The 24,911-nt window shown below is 43.1% G+C and overlaps 3 protein-coding genes across 5 annotated transcripts; 2 read left to right on the top strand and 1 right to left on the bottom strand.

The window, feature by feature from the left end:
- Positions 1 to 330: 330 nt before the first annotated feature.
- hspa12b (heat shock protein 12B) lies at positions 331 to 14,646 on the top strand. Of its 2 annotated transcripts, none has more exons than XM_053860961.1 (14): positions 331 to 543; positions 2,254 to 2,308; positions 2,418 to 2,500; positions 5,406 to 5,530; positions 5,602 to 5,788; positions 5,934 to 6,038; positions 6,101 to 6,217; positions 7,013 to 7,190; positions 11,537 to 11,623; positions 12,106 to 12,210; positions 12,700 to 12,958; positions 13,023 to 13,126; positions 13,201 to 13,391; positions 13,466 to 14,646. In XM_053860961.1, exons 2-14 carry the CDS (start codon positions 2,269 to 2,271, stop codon positions 13,925 to 13,927), a joined length of 2,043 nt encoding a protein of 680 aa, XP_053716936.1. In that variant the 5' UTR covers positions 331 to 543; positions 2,254 to 2,268; the 3' UTR covers positions 13,928 to 14,646. The 2 variants fall into 2 exon arrangements, with proteins under 2 accessions (XP_053716936.1, XP_053716935.1); XM_053860960.1 differs by having other exon boundaries at positions 2,251 to 2,308.
- cct7 (chaperonin containing TCP1, subunit 7 (eta)) lies at positions 14,594 to 19,547 on the bottom strand. Its single transcript, XM_053860962.1, has 12 exons — positions 19,469 to 19,547; positions 18,469 to 18,552; positions 18,328 to 18,397; positions 18,151 to 18,257; positions 17,073 to 17,251; positions 16,831 to 17,002; positions 16,487 to 16,651; positions 16,228 to 16,416; positions 15,994 to 16,091; positions 15,798 to 15,930; positions 15,215 to 15,421; positions 14,594 to 15,143 (listed from the first exon to the last, which is right to left on the bottom strand). The coding sequence occupies exons 1-12, from the start codon at positions 19,472 to 19,474 to the stop codon at positions 14,913 to 14,915; spliced, it is 1,641 nt and encodes a 546-aa protein (XP_053716937.1). The 5' UTR covers positions 19,475 to 19,547; the 3' UTR covers positions 14,594 to 14,912.
- Positions 19,548 to 19,977: 430 nt separating this feature from the next.
- krcp (kelch repeat-containing protein) lies at positions 19,978 to 24,444 on the top strand. Of its 2 annotated transcripts, none has more exons than XM_053860551.1 (13): positions 19,978 to 20,240; positions 20,519 to 20,680; positions 20,769 to 20,850; positions 20,981 to 21,031; positions 21,282 to 21,462; positions 21,532 to 21,615; positions 21,692 to 21,823; positions 21,890 to 22,077; positions 22,323 to 22,519; positions 22,592 to 22,686; positions 23,551 to 23,605; positions 23,698 to 23,795; positions 23,979 to 24,444. In XM_053860551.1, the coding sequence occupies exons 1-13, from the start codon at positions 20,101 to 20,103 to the stop codon at positions 24,212 to 24,214; spliced, it is 1,701 nt and encodes a 566-aa protein (XP_053716526.1). In that variant the 5' UTR covers positions 19,978 to 20,100; the 3' UTR covers positions 24,215 to 24,444. The 2 variants fall into 2 exon arrangements, with proteins under 2 accessions (XP_053716526.1, XP_053716525.1); XM_053860550.1 differs by having other exon boundaries at positions 21,689 to 21,823.
- Positions 24,445 to 24,911: the final 467 nt, after the last annotated feature.

Genomic DNA, 24,911 nt, shown 5'->3' with positions numbered 1-24,911 from the left:
TAACCAATCATGCATTCACCAACTGAGTTATTTTTCAGCTCAAACTGAACTTATCCTTGTCTTAACCTGATGTTGAATCACGTAACAGGTCCATAATTTCACTTGCAGGTTTCCTAATCATCAGCATTCTCTCACATCTGGTCCTGACTGACGCTATGTTCTGCATGCTGCAGTTGATTTTGAGAGGGGGTCAGTCGATGGAGCAGGGAGTTATGGTGGGTGACAATTATCCTGTGCCCATTATTACACACACACCCACACTCACACACACACAGAGACTCTTACATCCTCGGCCAGTGATGTCACAGTCCTCCTACTCCTCCAGAACTCAGACGCGAGCTCTGCAGCACAAGTAAGACATTCCAGGGGAGAAACTAAACTGGGATTTTCCTGTCAGTGAGAGGAGAAACGCTGCAGCTGCAGAGTTCTTCTTCTTTAAGGAATCACTTCCTTGAGACCAGAGAACATTAAGACTCTTTCTAGACATTTTTTCTTTTGGCTTGAAAAGGACTCAGGAGCGGAGTTGCAGCAGGGGTCAGAGAGGTGAGTCCCGGATCCTTTGCATGAAATCACTGATGCACAGATTTAAATATTCAGTGATGTGTGTGTCAGCGTTGTTGTATGTGTGTGACACTGTGTTCATGTGTGTCATTGCCCGCGTGTGTGTTTACATCTCTAAGTGTTCAGATTGACATAAATTGGGGGAAAAAAAGCCAAAAACTATGAGTGTGATATTTTCCTCATGACAGTGTCACAATCAGATTAACACACTCATGCAGCATAGTTTGCACACACACTTATATGCATACAGAGAAGGGGACATATACTGTGGTCTGCACATTCAGTGTGTGACATTCGCAAGCATATATACAATTGTAGTTATGTTTACACCAATATAAACCACAAAAGCACATAGTATCCCTTGCTGTTTCATTGACACACACTCACTCACACAAACATACACTCAGAAAGTAGCATGGTTGAATATTTCATTCTGATGTTTTGGTAAATGGATACAGATGCTGCATAAGAAAATATGTATGCCCTAAACATGCACACAGAGACACACACAAATGCCCACTAACAAACAACAGACATGCCTCTGCATGCATCCTCTCAGTAGTTTACCCAGCGAGTGCATTGATTCCCAAGGCTGCAAAACAATACAGTGGGCACACACTAGTTCATATTCATACTGTATTTTGTTAATAAAATAGTCCCCACAAAGCAAAATGTCCTCACAAGAAGGTGTGTTTCAATGAATTAGTCCTGACAAGTATAGCTATACAAGCGCACGCACACTCACACACACACACACACACACACACGTCACCACTACAGCATTAAATCCATGTTTGGTACTGTATGTGATTAAAGCCATGAGGATTTGATCTATCCCAGCATTCTAGTATGAATAGTGGAGTACCACAAACCAAGAGCTATGTGGACGAGTCAGTGCTGGAGACTTTGCTCTGAGGTCAAGCAACAAGGCCACTGTGTCCAGAGTTCATTCATGTGGTCAAATGAAAAAGCCACTGCTGAGTCTTCTCATTAGTTATTAGTTAGTCGGTCAACTCACACAGAAACTTTCCATGCCTCTTTGCTTTTTTAATCCTTAGATGATGAAAGACTTCAGGCATTTCTAAAGACTTAACAGCAATTCTTTCAGAGTCACTACGGACGTGAAGGCTGAGAGACATGTTGCTGTAGATTTTAGAATGTCTGAAAACTGACCGACGTGAGGCACTGATAAGGACCTCATAAGTGACCAGATAAACACTTCATACACATAAGTTGCCTCAGCAAAATAATGAATTAATTGCAAAATGATTTTTCAATTATATTTCAAGACAATCGTGACACCATGTTATATAGAAATGCATTTTTCACTTCTTTATTTTCCCTTTAAATCTGCGTATTTGGGGGACAATGAATATTCACATTAATTGTTAATATAAGTATAATGATTTGAGTCAACATATAAAAATAGAAAGAGAATTCCTGACATAATTTTTAAATATCATCATAATCATCACAGTGTTCAGGAAAGCCTTGTTCCGTCACTGAAGCGGTTCTTCAGGGATGTCTCCGGTTTACACTGGTCAATGAGTCAAACATGGGATGTGGAAGGAAACACAGTCGACCTGCCACAGGTTCAGTGAAGGTCAAGGCCTGTTGACTCACAAGGGGGTAGTCACACACTGGACCTGTGCTGGTTTCATTGTCACAAATGTGTTTTTGTGTCCTAAGAAGCTGGCTCCAGTTACCATGGCTGACCAGGTACAAATGGCAAACCTAGAAGTCCCAGGTGAGACGCACTCTCACACTTTTGACTCTTGTCACCTTACGTTCCAGTCAAGTTTCACTTTTTTAATCACAACAAACAGGAATATAAACATCTTTGATGTGTTTTTCAGGTGCGTCTTCATCGACTCCCTCATCGCCTGAGCTGTCCAGAAACGACTGCAGCATCGCCCCCCTCACTCCTTCGCCTTCCCCGGTAACTCATGCGCGCGAGACACTCCACTTATAAAGCCCTATATCCTTGTAAATGAGAGCCTCATAATAAAGATTTTTAGTACTTCACATTCAGGTTCAACCAAAGAAAAGTATGGGAGAAACTGTCCCTCAGCTTACACCTAGCAGGGACATAGTAGACAACAGATGCAAGAGATGGAACCGATGCAACAGATGGAAGAGCCTCATTATTGCGTGGCAACTTATACACAGATCTGACGGTTGAAAAAAACAAACACAATAAGTCTTATGCCATGATTAATAGAAACACTAGCAATTTGCACTGGAGTAGTGCTGCGTCTGTGATCTCACCATCAGTTGCTGACGTGAGGACGCGGACATTCCTCCACACCTCCACACCCATCTGCCCGCTTATATTTCCTTATTTAGAGCTTCTGAAACCACATCCCTTATAAACACTCATTAGGGCTTCAAACGCACACGTACGCACAGACACACTGAGTATCAGTCGGAAAATCAGTAGTTTCATTTTTGATCCTGTTAATCGTCATTCGGCCCTTATTGGAAAGTACAACTTATCACTCTAGACTTGATCACAGCACATTTCATTCTACAAACAAGATTTTACCAGAAAAATTGTTCCAAAAAGCACGGCACTGCAGCAGTTCAAGCTCTTTTTGAAAGAGAACACTTGAGGGGAACAACACGGCCAGTCACACATAACTCAACCAACTTCAGTGCTTTTTGTCGTATTTTTGTCGCAGTGTTTAAACTGAACCTGATTTGCTGCAAAGTAACATCGAGCTGACATTTGATGAGATTCCAAACTTGTAGGAGAATAATTCCACAAGCCAGTGTTGTGGTTGAGACCACCGAACCCAAGATCCAGTCCAAGACCAATGAGGGGGCCGAGACAAAGGACGAGACCAAACTGAATAAAGAACATACTGATACTTTGTTGCAATCTTGGTCTCGACTAGGTCTTGAGCCCTCAAGTCTCAGCCTTGACCCCAACAGGACTGTGAGCAGCTGGATCTGGGGTCAGACTTATTCATTTATTAAGCCTTCCATGGATGCTTGGATTTCGGACACAGACTGAGAACAACAGCTAAAAAGCTCCATATTTTACTGCAAACATGAGAAACTAGATATTTTCAGACATGAACATATTTTTTCAAGACATTTTATGCTTAAAATATGTTGTGTTCATGTAATATATAATTAATTTTAAGATTCCCATCATAAACATTTTTTTTAAAGATGAATACTTTGTTAACAGATTCATGGGTAAACCTGCTGATGGACTGATGAGGCTTCATGAAACAGTGTCCTCATTTTCAGTGCCCAATAGATGGCACTCTCTGCTCTAAAAAGCACATTATTACATTACCTTAAGTATATTTTAGCTATTTGTTTTGAGGAATTTAAAACACTGCAAAAATGAGAGCAACTCATTTATAGAATCTCATTAAATTTGACATTTCCAGATCAATAGCTATGGGGGAAGAGAAAGACATAAAATGGATAAAAAGAGGAAAAAAGAAAAGAAAAAAGAAAGGAGGAAAATATCTATCTTATCCAAGTGGGTTATATTTTCAAATAATATGTGTATATATATATATATATTTTTTTTTTTTTTTTTTTTTTTAATCTATCTTATCTATCTGTATATTGTCATACAAATTAAAAAACAATGAGTAATGAAAAATTGGAACATTTCTATAGTAGTTTTGCATTAACCTCATGAGGGTCCAACAACTTGGGCAGTGACATACCTCTGAACGCAAACAAGTTGGTTGGAAAAAGCCATTGAAATGTAATGATAGAAGAGATGTCCACATTTCCAACAAAGGAACACAGTTCAATCTTGCAGCGATATAAATATTTCAATCTCAAACGTCTCCTGTGCATCAGGATTATTAACCACACATTCAAAGAAAAGCGCTGATCACCATGATAATAATGAATACAGTTATATAACACACAAGTTATAGTACAACGCAGGCTATTCTTTAAACATATGTGACCGCACTAAGAACACATTTTAAAAAATGTATGTGAACTGTATGATAACCTAAAGCCTCAGGAAGTCACTATTCCAACACCATAAAACGAAAGTGAAAAGAAATCAAAGACTATTTGCCAAGTCAGTCATGGCACACCAACATATTAAAAGTGGGAAATCACGCCAGTGTTCCACCAGGTCCTCCTCAGTTTCCAAGTCAGGCAATTCTAACAGAAGTAGCATTTCACTTTGCATCACTAATGTGGAACACCCCACCGGAGCCAAAACACAAAGATTATAGATTATGTCCTAAACATACAAAGTGAACCTACAATGGAAAATCAGTCGTTAACCGTTTACCCTCCAAAGCCCATAAATGCAACAAGCAACACTGCTGTATTTAAACAAGCCAAGCTGCAAACATTAAGCCTAGGTTTTTCTTCACATAAGCAGATTCGCTGCATGGTGTGGGAGGCATTGGCAAAACAAAACGCTGCTCAAAAAACAACATGGAAATAGATAACACACTAGAAAACACACTACAAGAAAACACACTACAAACAGCAGTGGTGTTCACAGTATTGCTGTAAACGACATGATGATGCCCAGTCTTCCGCACTGATGCTTGAGAAATGAGGAAGAGTCAATGTATATACATATATATTGACTATATATATATACACATTGGATGGGTGCATTTCCTCCCATCTCAAACTTTGGGTCACGCTGGAGATTTTTCTACTCTACACTAGGCCTTTATTGCGCCATTTTTCAGCCACAGACTTGGGAAACAGTGATATCAAAGTTGACTATTAAATTGAAAGGAATTCTGCCACTGAAAGTGTTTAAGTGAATCACTTAGCTTCTGTAGTTGCATCTTGATGCGCTAACAAGCACACATTTCATTCTGTGTGTCCAACAGAGGTCAGAGTTGAGACCCAGCATGGCTTGTCCTTTTGTGGTGGTTGTGGCAATAGATTTTGGAACCACATCCAGCGGCTATGCCTTCAGCTTCACGCAGGACTCGGAGGCCATCCATATGATGAAGTGGGTGTCCAGACCCTCCACTGTTGGCTAATGTGGAGCATCTGTCTCAGTTTCCTGTCTCGATCTTGCAGACGGTGGGGGAGCGGTGACCCCGGAGTGGCCAATCAAAAGAGCCCCACCTGTCTGCTCCTCACTCCGGAGCTTAGGTTCCACAGTTTTGGGTTCACCGCACGAGACTTCTACCATGACCTGGACCCCGAGGAGGCGCGGCACTGGCTCTACTTTGACAAGTTCAAGATGAAGATCCACAGCACCAACGTGAGGACAGGCCCTCTTCTGAATGACACACTCGCCAGTCTGTTTGATGAGTGGAAGACTATGTTTGAACAGGAACACTCTGTTGTTATGGCATCACATTATGGCCTATAGAATGTATTCTGACCACTTCTTGTTCCTGTGGCAGAATCTCACCATGGAGACGGAACTGGAAGCTGTCAACGGTCGCAGAGTGCGGGCCATCGAGGTGTTTGCTCACGCTCTGAGGTTCTTCAGAGAACACGCCTTAAAGGTGCAGAATTGTGTTGTGCCCTTCAGAGTTGTGATGCTAAATGTTGGTTGTTGGTGCTGCAGGAGGTGAAGGAGCAGTCGTCCTCTGTGTTGGAGGGAGAGGAGATTCGTTGGGTCATCACAGTGCCAGCTGTGTGGAGGCAACCTGCCAAGCAGTTCATGAGAGAAGCTGCGTACCTGGTGAGAATGTGGGGGAGGAAATCTGAGTTCTGCTTCGGTGGAATTCAAAATCACCCCCACTTTCTGTGGTTCGTTTAACCCTGCCAGCTTGGTGTGTGTGTGTGTGTGTTTAACATTCAGATAGGGAGACTTGTGATAAGGACTTTGATTGATGAGCCACACGCACACACACAACATAATACACACATCCTCTCTGTTTCAACAGCTTGTAGGAAATGTGCAAGAATGTTGGTCAAGAATGTCGACAGTCCTATCGCTGTGCATTGTGTCTCCCGACAGCAATATTTCATAGATGCTGTACATGCAGAGCTAAATATGGCCAAAACAATGCCAATATTCCATCCATCACATCGGGATGCTGCCTGCCAGACAACTGAATTTTATTTTTTAAAAACGAGTTAGTACAGATTGGATACGTTTTAGTGACATTTGCGATGCAGCACAGACAGACATTACATATGAACCTTGGGTGGGTTCTTCTTGTGTGGGGTGTGTGGACTTCCTGATGGTGATGATGTCATCTTTAGCGAACAATGAAGGAGACCGGCACACAAACACGGGAAGTCAGGGCCAGGCCCACGCCCGTGTGCCGCGCACACACGCAGACGCTCAGCACTCTGACAGAATAATCATCAATAATGTAGTTCCTCTTCTTGAACTTTGACCTTGGGTTTATATAACTCCCAGCGTGTTTATGTCATCCAGCTGTGGTCTATCACTCCTCTGTACCCTTGGCTGAATGTTACTTTACTTCCTTGTCGTGATCTTCATCAATACTCGCTCTGCACCTCCCAGGCTGGTCTGGTGTCTCCTGACTGTCCAGAGCAGCTCCTCATCGCTCTGGAACCAGAGGCTGCATCTATTTACTGTCGCAAGCTCCGCCTCCACCAGGTGATTGATCTAAGCCTGCAGCCAATTACAAACGCTCTGGACCAGGACCCCACTCGCCCATTTAACTCCAGCTTCAGGCAAGGTGCGTGCGCACATGATGCATATGTTGAGATTGATGCGATGAGTCTTGCTCTCTGCTGGTATTTTCTGTAGAGCCCATTTAAATATCAGACAAAATATCTCAAAAAAGGATCAACACATTTCAATTAAAATTTCAAGACATTTTGTTAATGGGAGAAGAAAAAGGTGATTCAGTTATGGTGATGTTCCGAATTACCCTCTGGACCCACCAATGTTCCCTTACTTTCTCATGACTGCTCTGTGTCTTGTAAAAGCGAGTTCCGATACGCTACTGCCACCTCTGGTGACGTTAAGCTCATTGCTATCAACAATATTTTAAGTACCAAAATCGTTATTAATAATATTGAGTAATATCGGATGTAAATTATTTGACTTAGCGGAGGTCTCTGCTCTTTGATTGAGTTTTTTGTCATTTACTCAACCTCAACCTTTGTTTTGGTTCCGCACGATATGGTCATTGTTCCATTGTGATTCACTTTTTTTTCACAAGTTAAAATAGTACACCCCATTACATATGAACTGACCAGGAGACTGAGATGGCATCTCCAGAACCTTCACTTTATTCTGCTGTAGCCAATGGCAGGTCAACTTGATGTGTGTTTTGGATCATTATCATGTTGGACTATCGAAGTATGTTCCGTACACACCTTCTGGGCTGATGAGTGCTCAGTAGATGGCGCTGTTGGTTTAAAAAATAACGTGAGCATTGTAGTGGTTGTTGTGGTTTCCGAAGATTTTAGGGCAGAGAGCACCATCCAGTGTCGTGTTAATATGCAGACACTGTTTCACGAAGCCTCACTACCCAAAACATCCAACTCCATGTTTCACAGCAGGACAGGTACACTTTTCTTGTTGACTTCTCCCTAAATGCAATGTTCATGGTTGTGACCAAATGATTTTGTTGCAGAAGTCTTGAGGCTTGTCTCTGTACTGTTACCAAATCCATCCACACCATTTTTTCATAGAGGCCTGTGTTTCAGCTGTGGGTTTTTCTTCCAATCTCCAGCAATTTTCATTGAATATTTTTTTGGTCGACCTGATAGTGGTTTGGTTTCCACAGAATCTCTCATTTCCCACAGCTTCTTGACTAGAGTCAGCGCTGCTTTCTCACTTCCTTGGATGCCTCCTGACATCCCTTTCCTGTTTTATACACTTCAGTTACCTTTTCTCACAGACCTATTGGCCATTTTTTGCTTTCTCCATGAGTCAGTCTCCAGAGGTGTCAGGAGCCCAGAAACCCACGGAACCTTTATACACACACTCTGTCTACAGAGAGACAGATCACAGGTGTGAATGGTTACTAGATTATTCGACTAATCGCGATTACCTTTGTTTGGACCTATTTTGAATTTGGGTTTATACCTAAATCATCTCACTGTGACACTCAGACACCATACATTATTAAACAAGTAAAGTGGTGCCTCGGTTTTCGAACGTCTCGGAAACAAATCGGAATTCGAACAAATCGGAGTTTGAACAAAAATTTCGAGATTTTTTTTACTTCTCATTTCGAACGAAAATCCAGAACCCGAACGCCCCCGAAAAAAAACATAACGTGCGCGAACCGATCAGCTGACACACGATGTGCTTTGTTATTGTGTATAACGCAGCCTCTGTATGCAGACGTGTCCCGTTAGCTACATTTACTGACTGTTTTTTCTTCATATTGAGGTGTAAAACCTTTCCTGTCTCCGCACTGGACCGTGGTAGAGTGTCACAGGGGAGGTGCTCGCTCTCCACACCTCCGAGGCTGGAGCGCACACTCCAGGGTTTGATGTCCTGTTGTCGGCTGGAGCTGGGACAGGGATGAGGACAGTCTGGGACAGAGCGTTGCTTGGTTTATGACTTTGTCACAGCCCAACTGCACAGAAGCGCACATTCAGAGCTGGACACGCACCGGGCACCTCTTCACTTCTGGAGAGACGTCACTCACTCGGCAACCCCTCCCACATGCAGCGGCCACACACATAGACGAACAGCGCACCTGCAGCAGACACTCTACATTCACTCCTACAAAAGACTATTTTAAGGCTTGGAACGCATTATTTCTTTTTCCATTCATTGTAAAGGGAAAAATCGATTCGGATTTCGAACAAATCGGTTCTCGAACGGCCGTCTGGAACGGATTGTGGTCGAGAACCGAGGTGCCACTGTATATTAAAATAATGACACATCATCCAGGAACATGTATTAATCCTGTGAAGCATGAAGCATTAAACAGTTGACAGAGAGCTCCAGTTCTTTAAAACAGAGGTCTTTATTGGTCCTGGAGAAGAATTTAAAATCATCAATATTCATATATGTATCCCATATAAAATATCTGATCAACATCCAGATCAAGCTCTTATTTGAATAATAATCTAAAACGATGTGTTCAGTGTCGCTCCCTGGTTCAGTTCTGGTTATTATAAGGAGGAGGAGAGACACTAAGGATAATCGCTCTAGTAGCGCAGATGTGACGTGTGTGACATCATTAAAAACAAATCAATCTCCTCTTACAAGTTAGCTCCGTGCTAACTGACATGCTAGCAATTAGCTGGAGAGTGTGTGGCGTCACAGACCAAACACGGAACACTCATTCATCATTCTACCATGGTGTCGAAGGGGTTTGCTCATCCTTAAGACGCGTTATCGTCACAAACAAAACAAAGCCACACTTTTGAACACTGCGAACCGTCGCCACTCGAACTCCTCCGTGACTGTGACTGAGGTGGTCAGTTGGAGGTGGTGATGCAGAGCCTGGGCGCGCAGCCACGGTGGCCAGTTAATGGAACAGAAATTAACATATCTCAATGATTCCAGAGAATGTGATCGTTTCTCACTGCTTCTCAATAACAACCAACTCTCGATACCTATGCTGCACCTGTGCGTGTTTACGGCAACTGCAACATGACGCATCGACACACAGATTTTGACGTCGATTAATTTTTATTGTCGACATTATCGATGATGTCAACTAATCGTTGCAGCCCGTCGTTGTTGTTGTCGCCCTTCATAACCATTCAAACCCATTTGATGCACTCGTGCATGTTATCAGGCCAAAATCTCAAGAGTATGTGAATATTTGGTTAGAGTCATTTGTGTCTGTTGTCACCATGATTTCGAATCAGTAAACACAGTTGTTGACCCAAACACTAACCAGAAGTGAAGGAAAGGCTTTTGTGCTATCGTTCATATACACAGAAAAATGGTCAAGAAATATAAATAATAAAATATAATAAATTCTGCCGGGGCATGTACACTTCTGAGCACACCTGTAGAGCTCTTTCACCGCCATGGAAAATGTGGATCAAGTAGCCACATTTCAGGACACTGCCTGCACCACATTGTATGTTTTGAGTATGAATCTGCTGTAGTGTGCATGCATGTATATGCACAATAAAGCAAAAAATAAAACAAAAGCTTAGGTGCGAAGAGCTCAGAGGCGAATTTCAGTTTAGAATCCAAATTTCCTTTTCCTCTGTTTGTGTCAATCCAGCAGCATGATTGATTTAAAGTTAATTGACCATAAGTTCTCAAAATAAACAGTATCCTAGAAATATTCTTTTAAGATATGCCAAATATGAAGACAATTTACACCAAACAAAGCTTGTTGGTCAGCTGCAGCAGCAAGGCGCTGCGGCTCCTTTCTGAATGTCTGACCTGCAGGAAGCAGCCGCAGTAACAAAGAGTCACTTCACTCTGATGCAGATTTCAAAAACGCTTGTGCACGTACACACACTTTAACCTACACACACAACTCACACTCGGGATATTGTAATTGGAACAAGGTGGGGTGAGACGATGATCTCACTCTGCCTGTCACTCGCTCTCCGTCACCGTTCGTTGTTATTCTTTTCCTCTTTTCCAGTTCTGTGGTCTCCTTACTAAACACACACATCACAAGGTTGTTCGCCAGTCAAGATCCAGATCTGAATGCACTCACTTTTTAACACAAAGTCGACCAACTCTCCCCCTCACACACTCTTCTCGATGCTGCTTCATGCAAATGGTTTCCAGACTTTCACTCTATTCATCACTGGCACACACACACACGATGTGAGTCTTTGTTCCTTTAAACTATTACAATGGTAATGAAAACGTATTTCTGTCCTCTTTTACTGGTCTGATTCTGACTTCAGAACTCTACCTTGTGCCAAGACTAACCATGTGAGAAGAGAGGTCATGAAGCTTGTTCCTACATAACAACTCTTTCAGTATTTTATAGACATTTTGTTTCATTAAACTTAGATTCAGTCTTTGTTGCTCATGCATAAATGTTTTGTTCTCAGTGACATGTTGCCGGAGGATTCAGAAGTCTTTCACTGTGTGTGTGTGTGTGTGTAAGACTGTGTGTGTGTGTTGCAGCCAGGGAACAGTTAAGGCGATCCCGTCACAGCAGGACCTTCATGGTGGAAAGTGGAACAGGAGAGCTGTGGTCAGAGCTGCAGACAGGTGAGTCAGTGTTATTAATGGCTTTGACCTTTGACCCAAGTTGATCCTGAGATAAGCGCTAGAACATGGATCATCTGCTTCTAATTTGTCAGAAAACATTTCCCTGTTTAGTGCTCATAAAATCTGGCTGAAAGTCATGGACATGGCTGGTCTGTGTTAAAAATAACCTGAGAAGTTATGGATGGATTAGGATGACTTTTTTCAGGAAATGTGTGAAATGAGACAAGGAACACATGAGTTAGTTTAGGGAGTGATCCGGATCACCATCTGGATCTAGGAATTTTTTGAAAGGATTCTTATCATTGCCGGAGGTTTTTTTTTTTTTTAGCCACAGGATGCTTTTGACGTTTTGATGGTTGGTTTCCACACACGCTCTCGGAATCTCGGACTCTCACCATGAAGTTTTAAGGCGTGTGCATGACAAGTGTGTGCGTGTGTGTGTGTGTGTGTGTGTGTGTGTGTGTGTGTGTGTGTGTGTGCAGGTGACCGGTACATCGTGGCAGACTGTGGTGGGGGGACGGTGGATCTGACGGTGCATCAGATTGAGCAGCCACAGGGAACCCTCAAAGAGCTCTACAAAGCTTCAGGTGCACCTCTTCTCTGACCCTGTGATTCAACCATATTGGCTCATTGCTTTACAGCTATGTTGATTTCAACACAGTAAGCTCCTGATGCTGAACAGTGCACAGCAGCGGTGGGGCATGCATTTTACATCTAGGCCTTCAGTCAAGTCCCCCCAACCCCCACATATACGGAACGCAGCCATTCAATAAGTGATAGAGAGACAGAGGGGAGTGTTTTGTCACTCACCGAACTGGTGACAGCAAGTTTTTATTCGTGAGAAGTAAACCTGTGTCCAGAAAGCAGCGGTCCATCTGCTCATAAGTCCGGCTGGAGTCCGCAACTTGAGTTCCGCCGGCAACGGACTTCAGTCATTATATATATATAGTCATATATGAGTATGATTGTTATATATACTATGTATAATATATTCCAAGCTTTTGCTCTCTGAAGTCAATCAAAGGGTGTGTCAGGTGACCATTCTCACAAAGCCTTCGTGTTTGGGTCGACCTCAGGAGGTCCATATGGTGCAGTGGGTGTGGACCTGGCGTTCGAAGCCATGCTATGCCAGATCTTCCGGGAGGACTTCATCCAAAGTTTCAAGGCCAAGCGGCCTGCTGCCTGGGTGGATCTGACGATCGCTTTCGAGGCCAGGAAGAGGACGGCAGCTCCGGGCCGAGCCAACGCCCTCAACATCTCACTGCCGTTCTCCTTCATCGACTACTACAAGAGACACAGGGGCCAAAGTGTGGAGGCAGCGCTGAGGAGGAGCAAGTGAGTGAGTGAAGAGGAGAAGTGGTGGGTGTGTCTCTGTTAACAAGTGTATGTGTGTTACCAGCATGAACATCGTGAAGTGGTCCTCTCAAGGGATGCTGCGTCTCACTCAGGAAGCCATGAATGAACTTTTTCAACCAACAATTAAAAACATTGTTAAACACATTGGTGAGTCACAAGGAGGATGGTCGACCAGCAATACAGCAAACAGACTATGCTCTTCTGTGCTCATCTGCCTCTAGAGGAGTTGATGTTGAAGCCAGAAGTCCAAGGCGTGCGCTTCCTCTTCCTCGTCGGAGGGTTCGCAGAGTCTCCGATGCTGCAGCGTGCAGTCCAGAGGGTCCTGGGTCGGACCTGCCGCATCATTATCCCCCATGACGTGGGTCTGACTATCCTGAAGGGGGCAGTGCTCTTTGGATTGGATCCTACTGTGGTAAGTGTACCTCTCTGTCCACCAAAGATGTCTGCAAACTCTGTCTGACTTGACGCCAACGATTCTTAACCCAGGTTAGAGTACGGCGATGCCCCTTGACCTATGGTGTCGGTGTGCTGAACCGGTTTGTCGAAGGTCGTCATCCTCGTGACAAACTACTTATGAAGGATGGACGGGAGTGGTGCACCGACATCCTGGACCGCTTTGTGTCAGTGGACCAGTCTGTGGCGCTGGGCGAAGCGGTGCGCCGCAGCTACACTCCGGCACGTCAGGGTCAGCGCAAGATCATCATCAACATTTACTGCAGTGCCACAGACGACGTCACGTACGTCTCAGATTCTGGCGTGAGGAAGTGTGGAGCAATCACGCTGGACCTGCCAGAGGCATCAGCAGGGGCTGCAGGTGGTGCTGGGGCTCCAGAGAGGAGGGAGATCAGAGCCACCATGCAGTTTGGAGACACAGAGATCAAAGTTACCGCCGTGGACGTTCTGTCGAAACGCTCAGTCCGAGCATCCATTGACTTCCTGTCCAACTGAGAGGCAACAGGAAGTGGAGAATTAATAATTCTGGCAGTGATCTACACAGAAGTAACGGTACTTTGGGAAGAACTGTGTCATAGGGCTAGGAATACTCACAAGTCAAAGCTCACAACTGAAACTAGCTCATCCCAACTGAGGGACGCTTAATCTCAATCTAGCAGACTGATGAGTCATCACAACGCTGCAGACGTTCTCTTGACTGAATGACTTCTGTTGAGCTTTATATTGCTTTTGTAGAAGAGTACATTAACTACCTAAATGTTCATGTTGGCGACATCGTTTGGCCCTTCCACAAACTTCTTGCCGACATGAAAGAAAGCTTGTTTGTGACGGTACAGCGCCATCTGCTGGTAACAGGAAGCGACAAAATTTGGAGCAATTTCCAGGTTCCGAATTCCAGGTTGGCCAGGTAGTGTTCATAATTTACTGCAATGCTGATTGGCATGATAAGCAAATGAAATGAACTGGCCCTGAAATGAAATGAACTGGCCTTGTGATTTTAAATGTACTCATGGCAATGGGACATAAAAGCATTTAACAAGAATTTGTTAACTTTATGCTACCAGCTTTGGAATGCAACTGGTGCAAAGTCACAGTAGTAACGGTAACAACGTGGTGAAGGGTTCTGTTGATGGGTAACAGCAGACGAGACGAGAGTTTTTGATGTCAGCTGTTGGTTTATTGTAGAATGTTTCCATAAATTATGCTGGATCCACCAGGACCATGACAAGTTCAGTGCTTTTCTTTTCATCTACCTAACCACACGGGGGAGACGCTTCTCCTCTAACAGTGACCGTCCCAACCCAAACGAGTGTCTCAAACACTGCAGGAAGTGATGTCATAACAGGAGAAACTGCTACAGGAAAGAAACTGGTTATAAAACTGCTCACAAATCCGGTATGAGGAGCAACTTAACTTTATTGACCCATCATGGTTCCCACCCTCCGAAGCCAAGCCTGTTCAACGAAACCAGTTTACAACTTTAGTGGGCGTGTGGTCGTCCACGGCCTCTACCTCGGCCCATGCCCCCTGGAGGTCCATCAACAGAGCTGCGTGGGTTCTTGATGGTCTCATCCACTGAGAGGATGAGGCAGGCAGCTTCTGACGCTGCCGTCAGAGCGTTGATGCGCACTATAGATGGCTCCCAGACACATGCAGCAAAGTTATCAGCGATGTCCTCGTTGTTGACATCCACACCATACCACATCCCACCCTACATGAAACAGGTGAGATTAGAAACCGAAGGAGACAAAAGCCGCGTCAGCAGATGGGTGCTCTGGTTACCTGGGCATGCTTGGCCCGCAGCTTGTTCAGGATGTTGGTGGCATCAAAGCCAGCGTTGTCGCACAGCTGCCTGGGGATGATCTCCAGGGCTTTGGCGTACGCTCCAATCAGCAGCTGTTGCTTCCCAGGAATGGTTCGGGAATAATCCCGCAGGTACTTGGACAGCTCCATTTCCACAGCTCCTCCACCTGCGACGACTGAGTCGTTCTGAAAGAATGTTCCGACACTTAATACCTCACTTAGATTACTACTTTTCATGTAAGGACACGAAACAAAAGGGGAAAAAAACAAATTTCTTGAACTTCTACCACGGTGCACCATGGCCTTATGGCTTCAGGTCCACTGAACGATATTGGCCCCTGCATACTTCAAAGACTCCTGAAATCTAATGCAGCAATTGATGACGGTTGCGTATGGAGCTGAGGTCCATCACAGACAGTACAGTTACTATCCATCTACTCTGCCGTAAAGTAAGGAATTTCCTTGCAAGAAGATTAACGTTTTACGTTAACAATTCTGAAATATTTTAGCGTCAAAACTACACTGGTTCATTGAAGCCTTGTGTCTTAACGGTGAGACTAACCTTGATGGCTCGGCGAACGATCATGATGGCATCATGAAGTGAACGCTCTGTTTCCTCTGTGAACTGCTCAGCTCCACCCCTCAGGATGATGGTGCATGTCTTTGCTTTGGGGCAGCCCTTGAAGAAGTTGTACCTGAAGAGAAACAAATTAGTCAAACAAAACGCACATACAGATACACAAGGAACAGAACCTTACCTCTCTCCTCCCACTTGCACCTCCTCAAAGACTTCGCACTGACCCAGAACATCATCAGTCAAAGCACCAACTGAGGTCTGGATCGAGCCTCCACAGGCCTTGATGTCAAACACACAATTGAAATGTATTCACCAATCGATTCAAGAGGGGACAAAATATAAATGCATCACACAAGTCGTGAGAGTTAAAGTGAATGCTACTCCAACATTCCAAATGGCTGGATGTGTCCCATACCATCATTGTCCTCCTCAGGTCTTCCTCCTGGACACGGCCCGCACAGAAAAGATCTCTGTCAGCAAAGTACTGTGTGGCCACGTCTCCAATGGGCAGCTTGGACAAAACCACTTTAGCGCCAGACTGATAGATTTTCTCTAGTTTATCATACAAGATGTTCCACTCCGCATCTACGATGGCCTGGTAATCCTGCGGAAACATGAAGAATCAGCAATGCTCTCTTGGCTTCCCCTTAACACGAGAGTGACTCGCTCAGTACCTGCACAGATTTGACTCGGACCTCTGCGTTATCCTTCTCAGCCTTCAGCTCCAGCTCAATGTTGAGCAGAGCAATTTTTGGATTCTCATAGCATTTAGGCTGCATCTCAAACCCGGCATAGGAAAAGGTCTTCTTGAAGGCCACGCCTGAAATGAGTTGCGAGTCCTGGAGAATTTGGACAAGAATGTTTTAATTTCGCTAATCACAGTCACTAAACCCAATTATACACCATAACTTCTTGAATTTCTGGGCAAAACCTTGGTTATTTTCACTAACGTTAGAACAATTACCAGGCATAATAACAATGTCATTTTTTGGGTGAACAGATAAGCAAAGTGCCAAACCTCAAGACCGCCTCCCTGGACCTTCTTGATGCCAATCATCTTAAGGGAGAGCAACTCATCCAGAGACATGACAGCGTCCACCACCATCTTGGAGAAGAAGTCCTTTTGGCCAGCAATTAATTTGGAGTTCATGGCTGTGGCTGCACACTTCTCCAGCAGTTGTCGCTGTTCCCTGAAACACAAGGCAGGGTCTCAAACCAAGAAAACGCCAAGATCAACAAACAAAGTGGAGCGGTCCTCACTGTTTGTCGTCTTTCTTTACAGGCACAGCAATTTCCTTGATCTTGTTGACGGCAAGGTTGGTGGCAGTCCGGAAAGCTCTGATGATGATCTGAGGATGGAGGCCCTCCTCCACATACGGCTTAAGCTGCTTCAAGAACTCAGCTGCCAGCAGAGTGACTGAGGTGGTGCCATCCCCCACCTAGAAACAGCAATGGATTATACACAAGTTGTTCCTTTTTTTAACACAGTTGGTCATTTTTCATTAGCTACTGAGCATAAAATAATTTCTGCACTTGCACTTCTTTTATGCACTCATTGACATTCGACAGCGTAGCAGAGACGGAAAGAGCAAACAAACGTATTCTTAGGTGTTTTCCAGACACAAATGTTAAAACAATGACTTGCTACTACGTTCTCTAAATAACGTTAGTTCCAAAGCCATAAAATATAACTATGCAGATTTTTATAATGGCGCTGTCACGCTTAGGAAACAATGAATTTATGGTATTTACAAAACCAATGATAAGAAATAATTATTAATTTGTTCTTTCTCAGGAAACCGAAATGACCGCGTCTGTCGCCATTTTTAAGTGAGGTGCTGCATTCGTCAGCCACCTGAATCTGAAACTTTTGAAAACATCCGGAGTAGAAACTTTCATAAATGCAGTGCTCTCTGTCTCGGAGTCCCACTATAGTATGTATTTCACGGACACAACAGAGTCTCTAGAGATTCACCTGCGACGTCTCACATCGAATTAAATGTTTTTCAGGTTTCCTTTTGACAAAATAGGTTTTTCTATTTTTGCCACTGTGAAGTGGTGTATGAAGTGGTTCATGTTTTCACATCATGTACACAGATGGTCTCAACATTTTGACTATAAATTCAATGTCACTCCATGTTATCAGTATCGGTGGTGATCGGCAGCAAAAATCCTGATCGGAGCATCCCTACTATTTATAATGGTTCACTTTGGGTTGTACTCTTGTCCAGTGTAATAGTTGTTCCCCTTCAAACTCGCCCTACATTTTACGAGCTACAGCTTCATAGGTAGAAGGCAAAGAGAAAAACTGTAACATAACCAGACAAAAGCATCTTACCTCAGCATCCTGGGAGCGAGCGATGTCCACTAGGGTCTTTGCAGCGGGATGAACAACATCCAACAGCTTCAGAATAGTGGCACCATCGTTGGAGATTGTTGCCTTACCTTTGGAGAAAATACGTTAACAACAAAATACCACAAAGGCAATATCTTGTTCTAATACAAGAAATCTTACCCCTGCTGTCAACCATCAGCTTGTCCATCCCCCTGGGCCCAAGTGTGGTTCGGACAGCCTCAGATATAACCTAAAAATATTTGGCAGCGTTAATGAAATTTATTCTAAAATGGGTAAGAAAGAAGCGATGTGTCCCTGTACCTGACAGGCATTGATGTTGCTAACTAGTTGGGGGATCCCCTGAGACGTGTCTGTCCCTTCTTTCAGCAGAATAACCGATGCGGGCTGTAAGACAAAGACAAATGATGAGGAACACATTTAATACATTTGACACCAGTTTTTCTCTTCGAAAAATGTAGCAAGGACATTTGACTTTGTTCACAGGGAATTAAGAAAAAAGATAATTTCAGGATGTAAATGACTAACAACAAACTGAAAATGTAGATTGAAATAAACAGGCTTGGGGAACACTTGCAATAAAAATGAGACATAATACTGTCTAGTGAATAACAGGGAGAATCACAATATGTATTACAACAATATTCACAACATCAAAGCAAACGAATCTGAGCCATAAACTTTTTCTACTACAGTAGCCTACAATTTCAATTTTGATGGCGAAAATGTTTTGGACAACGGTTAACAGTTTCAATTTCAGGTAACTTCTCGGTCCAGTTCAAGTGTTGGACTTTTGTCTAACGTTCAGGTCTATAAAAGCGGTTCCTTGCATTTATACTGATGCTGGAAGCTTCGACGTTTGAGGCGGTGCAGTTATCTGCCCTGGTTAGAAATTGATGAGACAGTGGCTGTCATACAAAGGAACTTCCATTCACCAAAGCTACATGCTAACAACACACCGACACTGTGGTGGGGCCGTTCAAAATAGCCATATTTACAGAACATTGACATGTAAGACGGCAATTAGTATTAACATATCCCAATAACACTCGCGAGGAACGCAAACAAGCATCTTCTAGAGCTTCGTATCCGCCCATCGAAAGCTAATGCTAGGAATGCTAGCTCCGTCTCATCCCACAAATATGTCCATCCAATGCGTTACGACAAAAAATACAAATTTCGTTGCGCATACGACAAAGTATTACTTAATTACGGATGCGAACGAGGTCATTGTGGGACTTGAGAAATGCAGATGGGCGCAGATTTGAATCTAAACCGAAGGCATGACAGCTAACGTACTCACCATCATCTTTGCGGTTCCTTCGAGAAGCTTCACACCGGCATAACCTCCCACAATGCCTTTCGACAACCAGTGGTTTATGATGCGTTCAAGACCAGGCAGGAGTTTTGACAACTCGATTATGTTTGCTGTGTTTATTTTACACGAACCTTTTTCTGAAATATCTTGTGTATACCCTTTCAATACTGTCTTAATCAAGTAAATTAAGTTATGCACACTTATCCAAATTCTCTTTACATAACATTTTGTAATCATTCAAACATTATGAACAGTATTAAACGGATATTGTATAGAACGATGAATATTCGTTTGTTTGCTTTTTCAGAAAATAAAGTTACGTTAATATCCGGGGAGCGACAGAACGTTCATAGCGTTCCTCAATGCGCCTCTATGAAGTCGAAGTCTGATTGGCTGGATGAAGGTGACGCATTAGTTGCTGTGTTGTTAAATAGGTTGTTACTTATGTCCCAGGCGAGCGGAGCTAGTCCCTTCCTCCACGTGTTTGGGACCCCGCCCGTCCGCCAGTACATTTCAATCAAAACATGTGAACATAGTTTACCGAACGCTTTCGCGCGTAGTTCAGAAAACAGAAGACGCTGTAGTGGCGGGTGGTGACAATTTGACTTGTACTGTGGATGCTAAACGCGTTCATTCGTGTTCACATTCAGAGGAAAAGCAGTAGTTGTCGACATATGCTACAGAGCTGCGTAAACATGGACGAATTTGGAGTTTTCGCTGTTTTCGGAGAAAACGCGCCCCCACAGAAGCTACTGAGGTTTGTTGACGACTCTGATATTGCGCTTTGTAACTGTATATTATGTATATGTTCATTCAAACTTTTAAACAGTATTTGGATATTTTGAGGAATGTGCTGTGTTATACGGGAATTCTGGGATTTCATAGTGGAATTCCAGTATGAAAAATAGCAACTGCAAATGTTTTTTGCCTCACTTCTGCGTTTGTTTATTATTATTATTATTATTATTATTATTTTGTGTGAAATCATGTTTACAGCACCGAAGCTAAAATACTGGCGTGTGCTTCATTTATTAGTTCCAAAGGGGAGAGTCGGGTTTGTGTGGCAGTTCCTGCATCCGTTCGTCAGGTGGTGCTGTTCAGCAGCGGCCGTTGGGAAGACAGAATATGCGTCAACGCGGAGCTGGACGATTCGGACAAGTTCCCCATCACCATCGGAAAACTGACGCCCTACAACAAGTAGGAAATCGTGGATCAGATAGAATATTGCATGTCATTGCCACTTGTGTATTCATCTGCTCAGTGCCAACTTAACTTTTACCTGCAGGTGTTTGTCATGGGAGCAGTGGGAGGAAGAGACATGGACGCACAACGTCACACTGAACTTGACTTTAGAGGGAGGAAACCGGGTAAACAGAATCCTATTTCAAAATATTTGTGTCCAATGGAAGTGATAAGAAATTATTTTATTTATTCAGCCACCATAGAAAATTAGCAATTGTCATAACTGTCATTAAATAAAGTTTGTTTTCTGAACAGCTGGAGTCAGAGCCACCAATCTTCCTTACAGTCAATGAAAACACTCCAAAGGTGAACCACACTTGAATATTTTGTCTATAAAGCCATGACTGTATGTCATGAAGCCTCCACACCAGGTCGCTACTGTTTTGCATGTTCAGCTACTTTTAACTTTGTACATGATTGATGTTTTACGAGAAGAGATTCAATTTGTGTACTTTTTGTTGTCATGACCTTCTGATTTTATCTTGATTTATTTTCGCATCTACACGTTTCAATATCTAAGAGTGCGTTTATGTTTTCATGCTTTTTGTCAATAAAGGACTCGAGTGGACCACAGGCTGTGTTACGAGAACTGAACAGCAAAAGGAAAAGACTGCGAGAGACAGAGGATGAGGAAACCGATGAGAATGCCCAAGTAAAGATAACGCCTATTCGACGGATGGGGGGGCACACAAAAAAGGGACAAAAGCTTTTTGCGAGCGGAGCAGATGTGAGCAAAGGTAATTGAAAATGTCTCAAATCCTTTCAAGATGAAACATTTTAACGGCCACATCTGGATCATGCTACAGGAGAGGAGCAAGCCGTCATGGGAAAGACTCCCCCAAGTGCAGCTAAGACCAAGACTCGGTCAGCCAAGACACCAACGATCAATAGTGGGTCCTCAGCGCTCGCTCAGCAAATACATAACCGCATCATTTTTACTCAGTTGAACATCTGGTTTCACAGCAGGCTCACTGGTGGTCCCGTCAGGTCGCTGGGGTCAGACGTTGTGTCCCATTGACGCTCAGACAGCCATTTTGATCGGAGGTCAAGGATCAAGGATGCAATTTTGCAAAGACCCCATGTGGAAGCTCTGCACAGGTCGGTGATGCTGGCCCCATACCCCGACTCTCCCTGAATATGGTCTGACCTAACCTGTCTTTGCAGAGGACATGTCATGGGTGGCAGCTGAGACGCTGGCAGAAGGTCCGACACCTGAGGCCAGGATCGGTCACACAGCTGTCTATGATCCTGATTCCAAACGCATCTTTGTGTTTGGTGGATCCAAGAACAAGAAGTGGTTTAATGATGTCCACATCCTCGATACGCAGAGCTGGAAGTGGAGCATGGTTGAGGTTTGTGCATGTGTCTGTGTATTTGTGAGGCAGGAAAGCTGCTGTTATCTGGAGATGTGAAGGAGGAGGCGTGGGTTAATGTACAGCTGTATGTACTGCCAGTGAGTTTGCATTTGTCTGTTTTCAGGCATGTTTATCTGAGTGTGTGTTAAACATGGCTATGTTGTGTTTGTTGCAACCAAAGATGTGGCTACGTATCACAATAGATGTATGTGTCTTTTTGTTGTTTTTTTATATATACATAGGCTCAGGGGAAAGTCCCTCCTCTGGCATACCATACTTGCAGCATGTTTCGGGGGGAACTATTTGTGCTTGGGGGAGTGTTTCCTCGCCCAAACCCTGAACCTGACTGCTGCAGTGACTCACTCTACATCTTTGACCCCACCTTATCCATCTGGTACCAGCCAATCGTCACGGGAGACATGCCTTCACCACGCTCAGGGTAACACTTACCTGTTCTTGCTATAATAAGTTGGGCCAAAATCGTGCTCTAACACAACCTTCTTTTGTGTAGACATTCAGCATGTGTGATGCAGCAGAGGAAAATTTACATGTTTGGAGGATGGGACACTCCTGTGTGTTACAATGACATGTACATGCTGGATCTTGGTGAGGAGCCCACGCACGCATACACACACATTTCTTTTGCTATTTTTGTCAGGACCGCTCATTGACATGATGCTTTCCCCAGCCTCTCACCCTTAACTTAACCATCCAAAACAAATGGCTAAACATAAGCAGGACTCTGAACCAAACTTGCGCCCAGTTATAATGGACTATTTTTAACCCGCTAAACCTTATGAGGCCAGGCCAAAATGTCCTCACAAGAAGGTGGCTTGTCAAGAATTGAGACTCATGAGAATGGCAAAACATGCTCATGAACACACCCAATCTCCTGACAAAAGAAGTAGAAGTGTGTAATAAAAGCCAAAATGCATTATACTCAATGGTAGATTATGTGCATAATACAGTGTATTAAAAAAAAATGAAGAGTCATTCATTAATTTGAATTCTTTCAAACCTATGTCATTGAAATTATATTTCACAATCATAATGATACATCTTTATTTTAATTAATTATTAATTTCTTCTGTTTGATGAAAATGAAAGTTGCTCTTGCTTAAGTCTATTTATATACTTTTCTTAATTTATTTTCTCCCACCTGCCCTTGGCATGGAACACTGAGGTGCTTTTAATGGCTTCTTTAACTTGTTCTATTTTACCTAACGGTGTACATAATGGATTACTATAGATGATTATGTAAGCATTTCATATTTCGCTTTTGTAATCAAACAATTGCCTTTTTGTTCTTTTTGTGGGGGGAATTTTGAGATGTCTGCCCCAAGACATTACAAGTAAATTAATTGATAAAAAGTGATTAAATTAATCTATAAATGTACATTTAATTGACATATAATTTCTTTACCCAGTCAGACATGTGCGCACACTTGAATTTTAATGGGTGTGTTTCAGGTCTGATGGAGTTTTCTTCAGTAGAAACGTCTGGATCAGTTCCATCTCCTAGAAGGTGAACTTTCTGGTCTAGTAGATGAATAACAAACTACTCTGCATCTGACTGCTCACTGAATAATCCAAATTGTGTATGATTGTACCATCTAGTTGGCATGGGAGCGCAGTTCTGTCTGAAACAAAGTTTTTGATTCATGGTGGCTACAATGGGAGCCACGCCTTGAGTGATGCCTTCATATTTGACACAGGTGAGTGAGTCACACCGCTGCACATGGCCGGTTAAGACCAGGCTCGTGACATCAGGATCTTGATGTTTGTTTTTAATACCCTTGTTTATATTTAGATAGTCACACCACAGTCTCCTGGTTGAACTTGTATTTTGTTTTTAACCGTAAGATATTGACACTATTTTTTTCCCCACTGTCTTAAAGAGTACAACACTTGGACCACAATGGCTCTTCCTCAGTTGTCACTCCCCAGAGCAGGACACTCGATTATCACCATGGAGACGACTGACTGTCATCGTTTTCCTGGCAGTCATGAAGGAGACGACACTGGGAACAGGAGAGCAAAGACTTTGCTTGTGTTTGGAGGAGGGGACAATGAGGGAAACTTCTACTGTGACCTCACAACAGTTGCAGTGGATGACCTGGTAAACTGGAGTTAGCCTGCTATATTAATATATTTTTCATTGTTTTTTCCTCCAATTATTTGTGTATTGTTGGTTTTGTTTCATGATTTTATTTTTTTTAGAAATGTGGGCATTTGTTAGAATTTTAAAGGGATAAATTCTTTTTGTCTTTAAATGTCGTTTTATAGAAATAAGCAAAGCATAACAAATCTGCTTCTCTCCAATTTTACATGTTTCTATGAGTTTGAAGCCTTCTTACCATTATTAAAGCAGTTTTACCCTTTTTCTTTGGTTACTTGGTTTTTCTTTTGTGAATAAAATCTAAATGTGTTAAAGTGAAGTTGTGAGTGTTCCGTTGAAACCTTTAATATTTAATAGCTGTCAATCATTTACATGAAGTACGTAGCATGATGACCCGTCTTTTGACCGACACGCTTGATAAGAAACTTGTGCCCAGCAGGGGGCGACTTTGTAGAGGAGGTCAACAATAGAGTTCGTCAGTCGGTGGACATTTTCAATAATGACCATCTTTAGCGAATACTTGGGGGCATTGATTTAATGTGGGTGAACAAATTCACATGGACATCGTTATGTGATAAAAATTTTCTTCTTTCATCTCTGGTGGCCGGCTATTACAGTACATGTATTCCCAATATTGTGAATGGCAAAACTGGATTCCAATATATTCATACGCAGAAACTCTTCATTTCACATCTTAGAGTCGACAACTTTT

The sequence above is a fragment of the Synchiropus splendidus genome, chromosome 3, assembly GCF_027744825.2.
Source record: "Synchiropus splendidus isolate RoL2022-P1 chromosome 3, RoL_Sspl_1.0, whole genome shotgun sequence".
In the NCBI taxonomy this organism is placed as follows: domain Eukaryota; kingdom Metazoa; phylum Chordata; class Actinopteri; order Syngnathiformes; family Callionymidae; genus Synchiropus; species Synchiropus splendidus.
This window is presented reverse-complemented; position numbering and strand designations above follow the sequence as displayed.

Bases quoted from the DNA above. Each gene is read 5' to 3' on its own strand.
- hspa12b (XM_053860961.1), top strand. From the start codon at position 2,269: ATGGCTGACCAGGTACAAATGGCAAACCTAGAAGTCCCAG. The intron at 5,531-5,601 runs GTGGGTGTCCAG...TCGATCTTGCAG, and splicing joins GAGGCCATCCATATGATGAA to ACGGTGGGGGAGCGGTGACC. The intron at 6,039-6,100 runs GTGCAGAATTGT...TTGGTGCTGCAG, and splicing joins TCAGAGAACACGCCTTAAAG to GAGGTGAAGGAGCAGTCGTC.
- krcp (XM_053860550.1), top strand. From the start codon at position 20,101: ATGCTAAACGCGTTCATTCGTGTTCACATTCAGAGGAAAAGCAGTAGT. The intron at 20,241-20,518 runs GTTTGTTGACGA...TTCATTTATTAG, and splicing joins CCCCCACAGAAGCTACTGAG to TTCCAAAGGGGAGAGTCGGG. The intron at 21,463-21,531 runs GTAATTGAAAAT...ATCATGCTACAG, and splicing joins CGGAGCAGATGTGAGCAAAG to GAGAGGAGCAAGCCGTCATG.
- cct7 (XM_053860962.1), bottom strand. The intron at 18,398-18,468 runs GTACAGGGACAC...AAATATTTTTAG, and splicing joins GCAACATCAATGCCTGTCAG to GTTATATCTGAGGCTGTCCG. The intron at 15,931-15,993 runs GTAAGGTTCTGT...GTTTCTCTTCAG, and splicing joins GTGCAAGTGGGAGGAGAGAG to GTACAACTTCTTCAAGGGCT.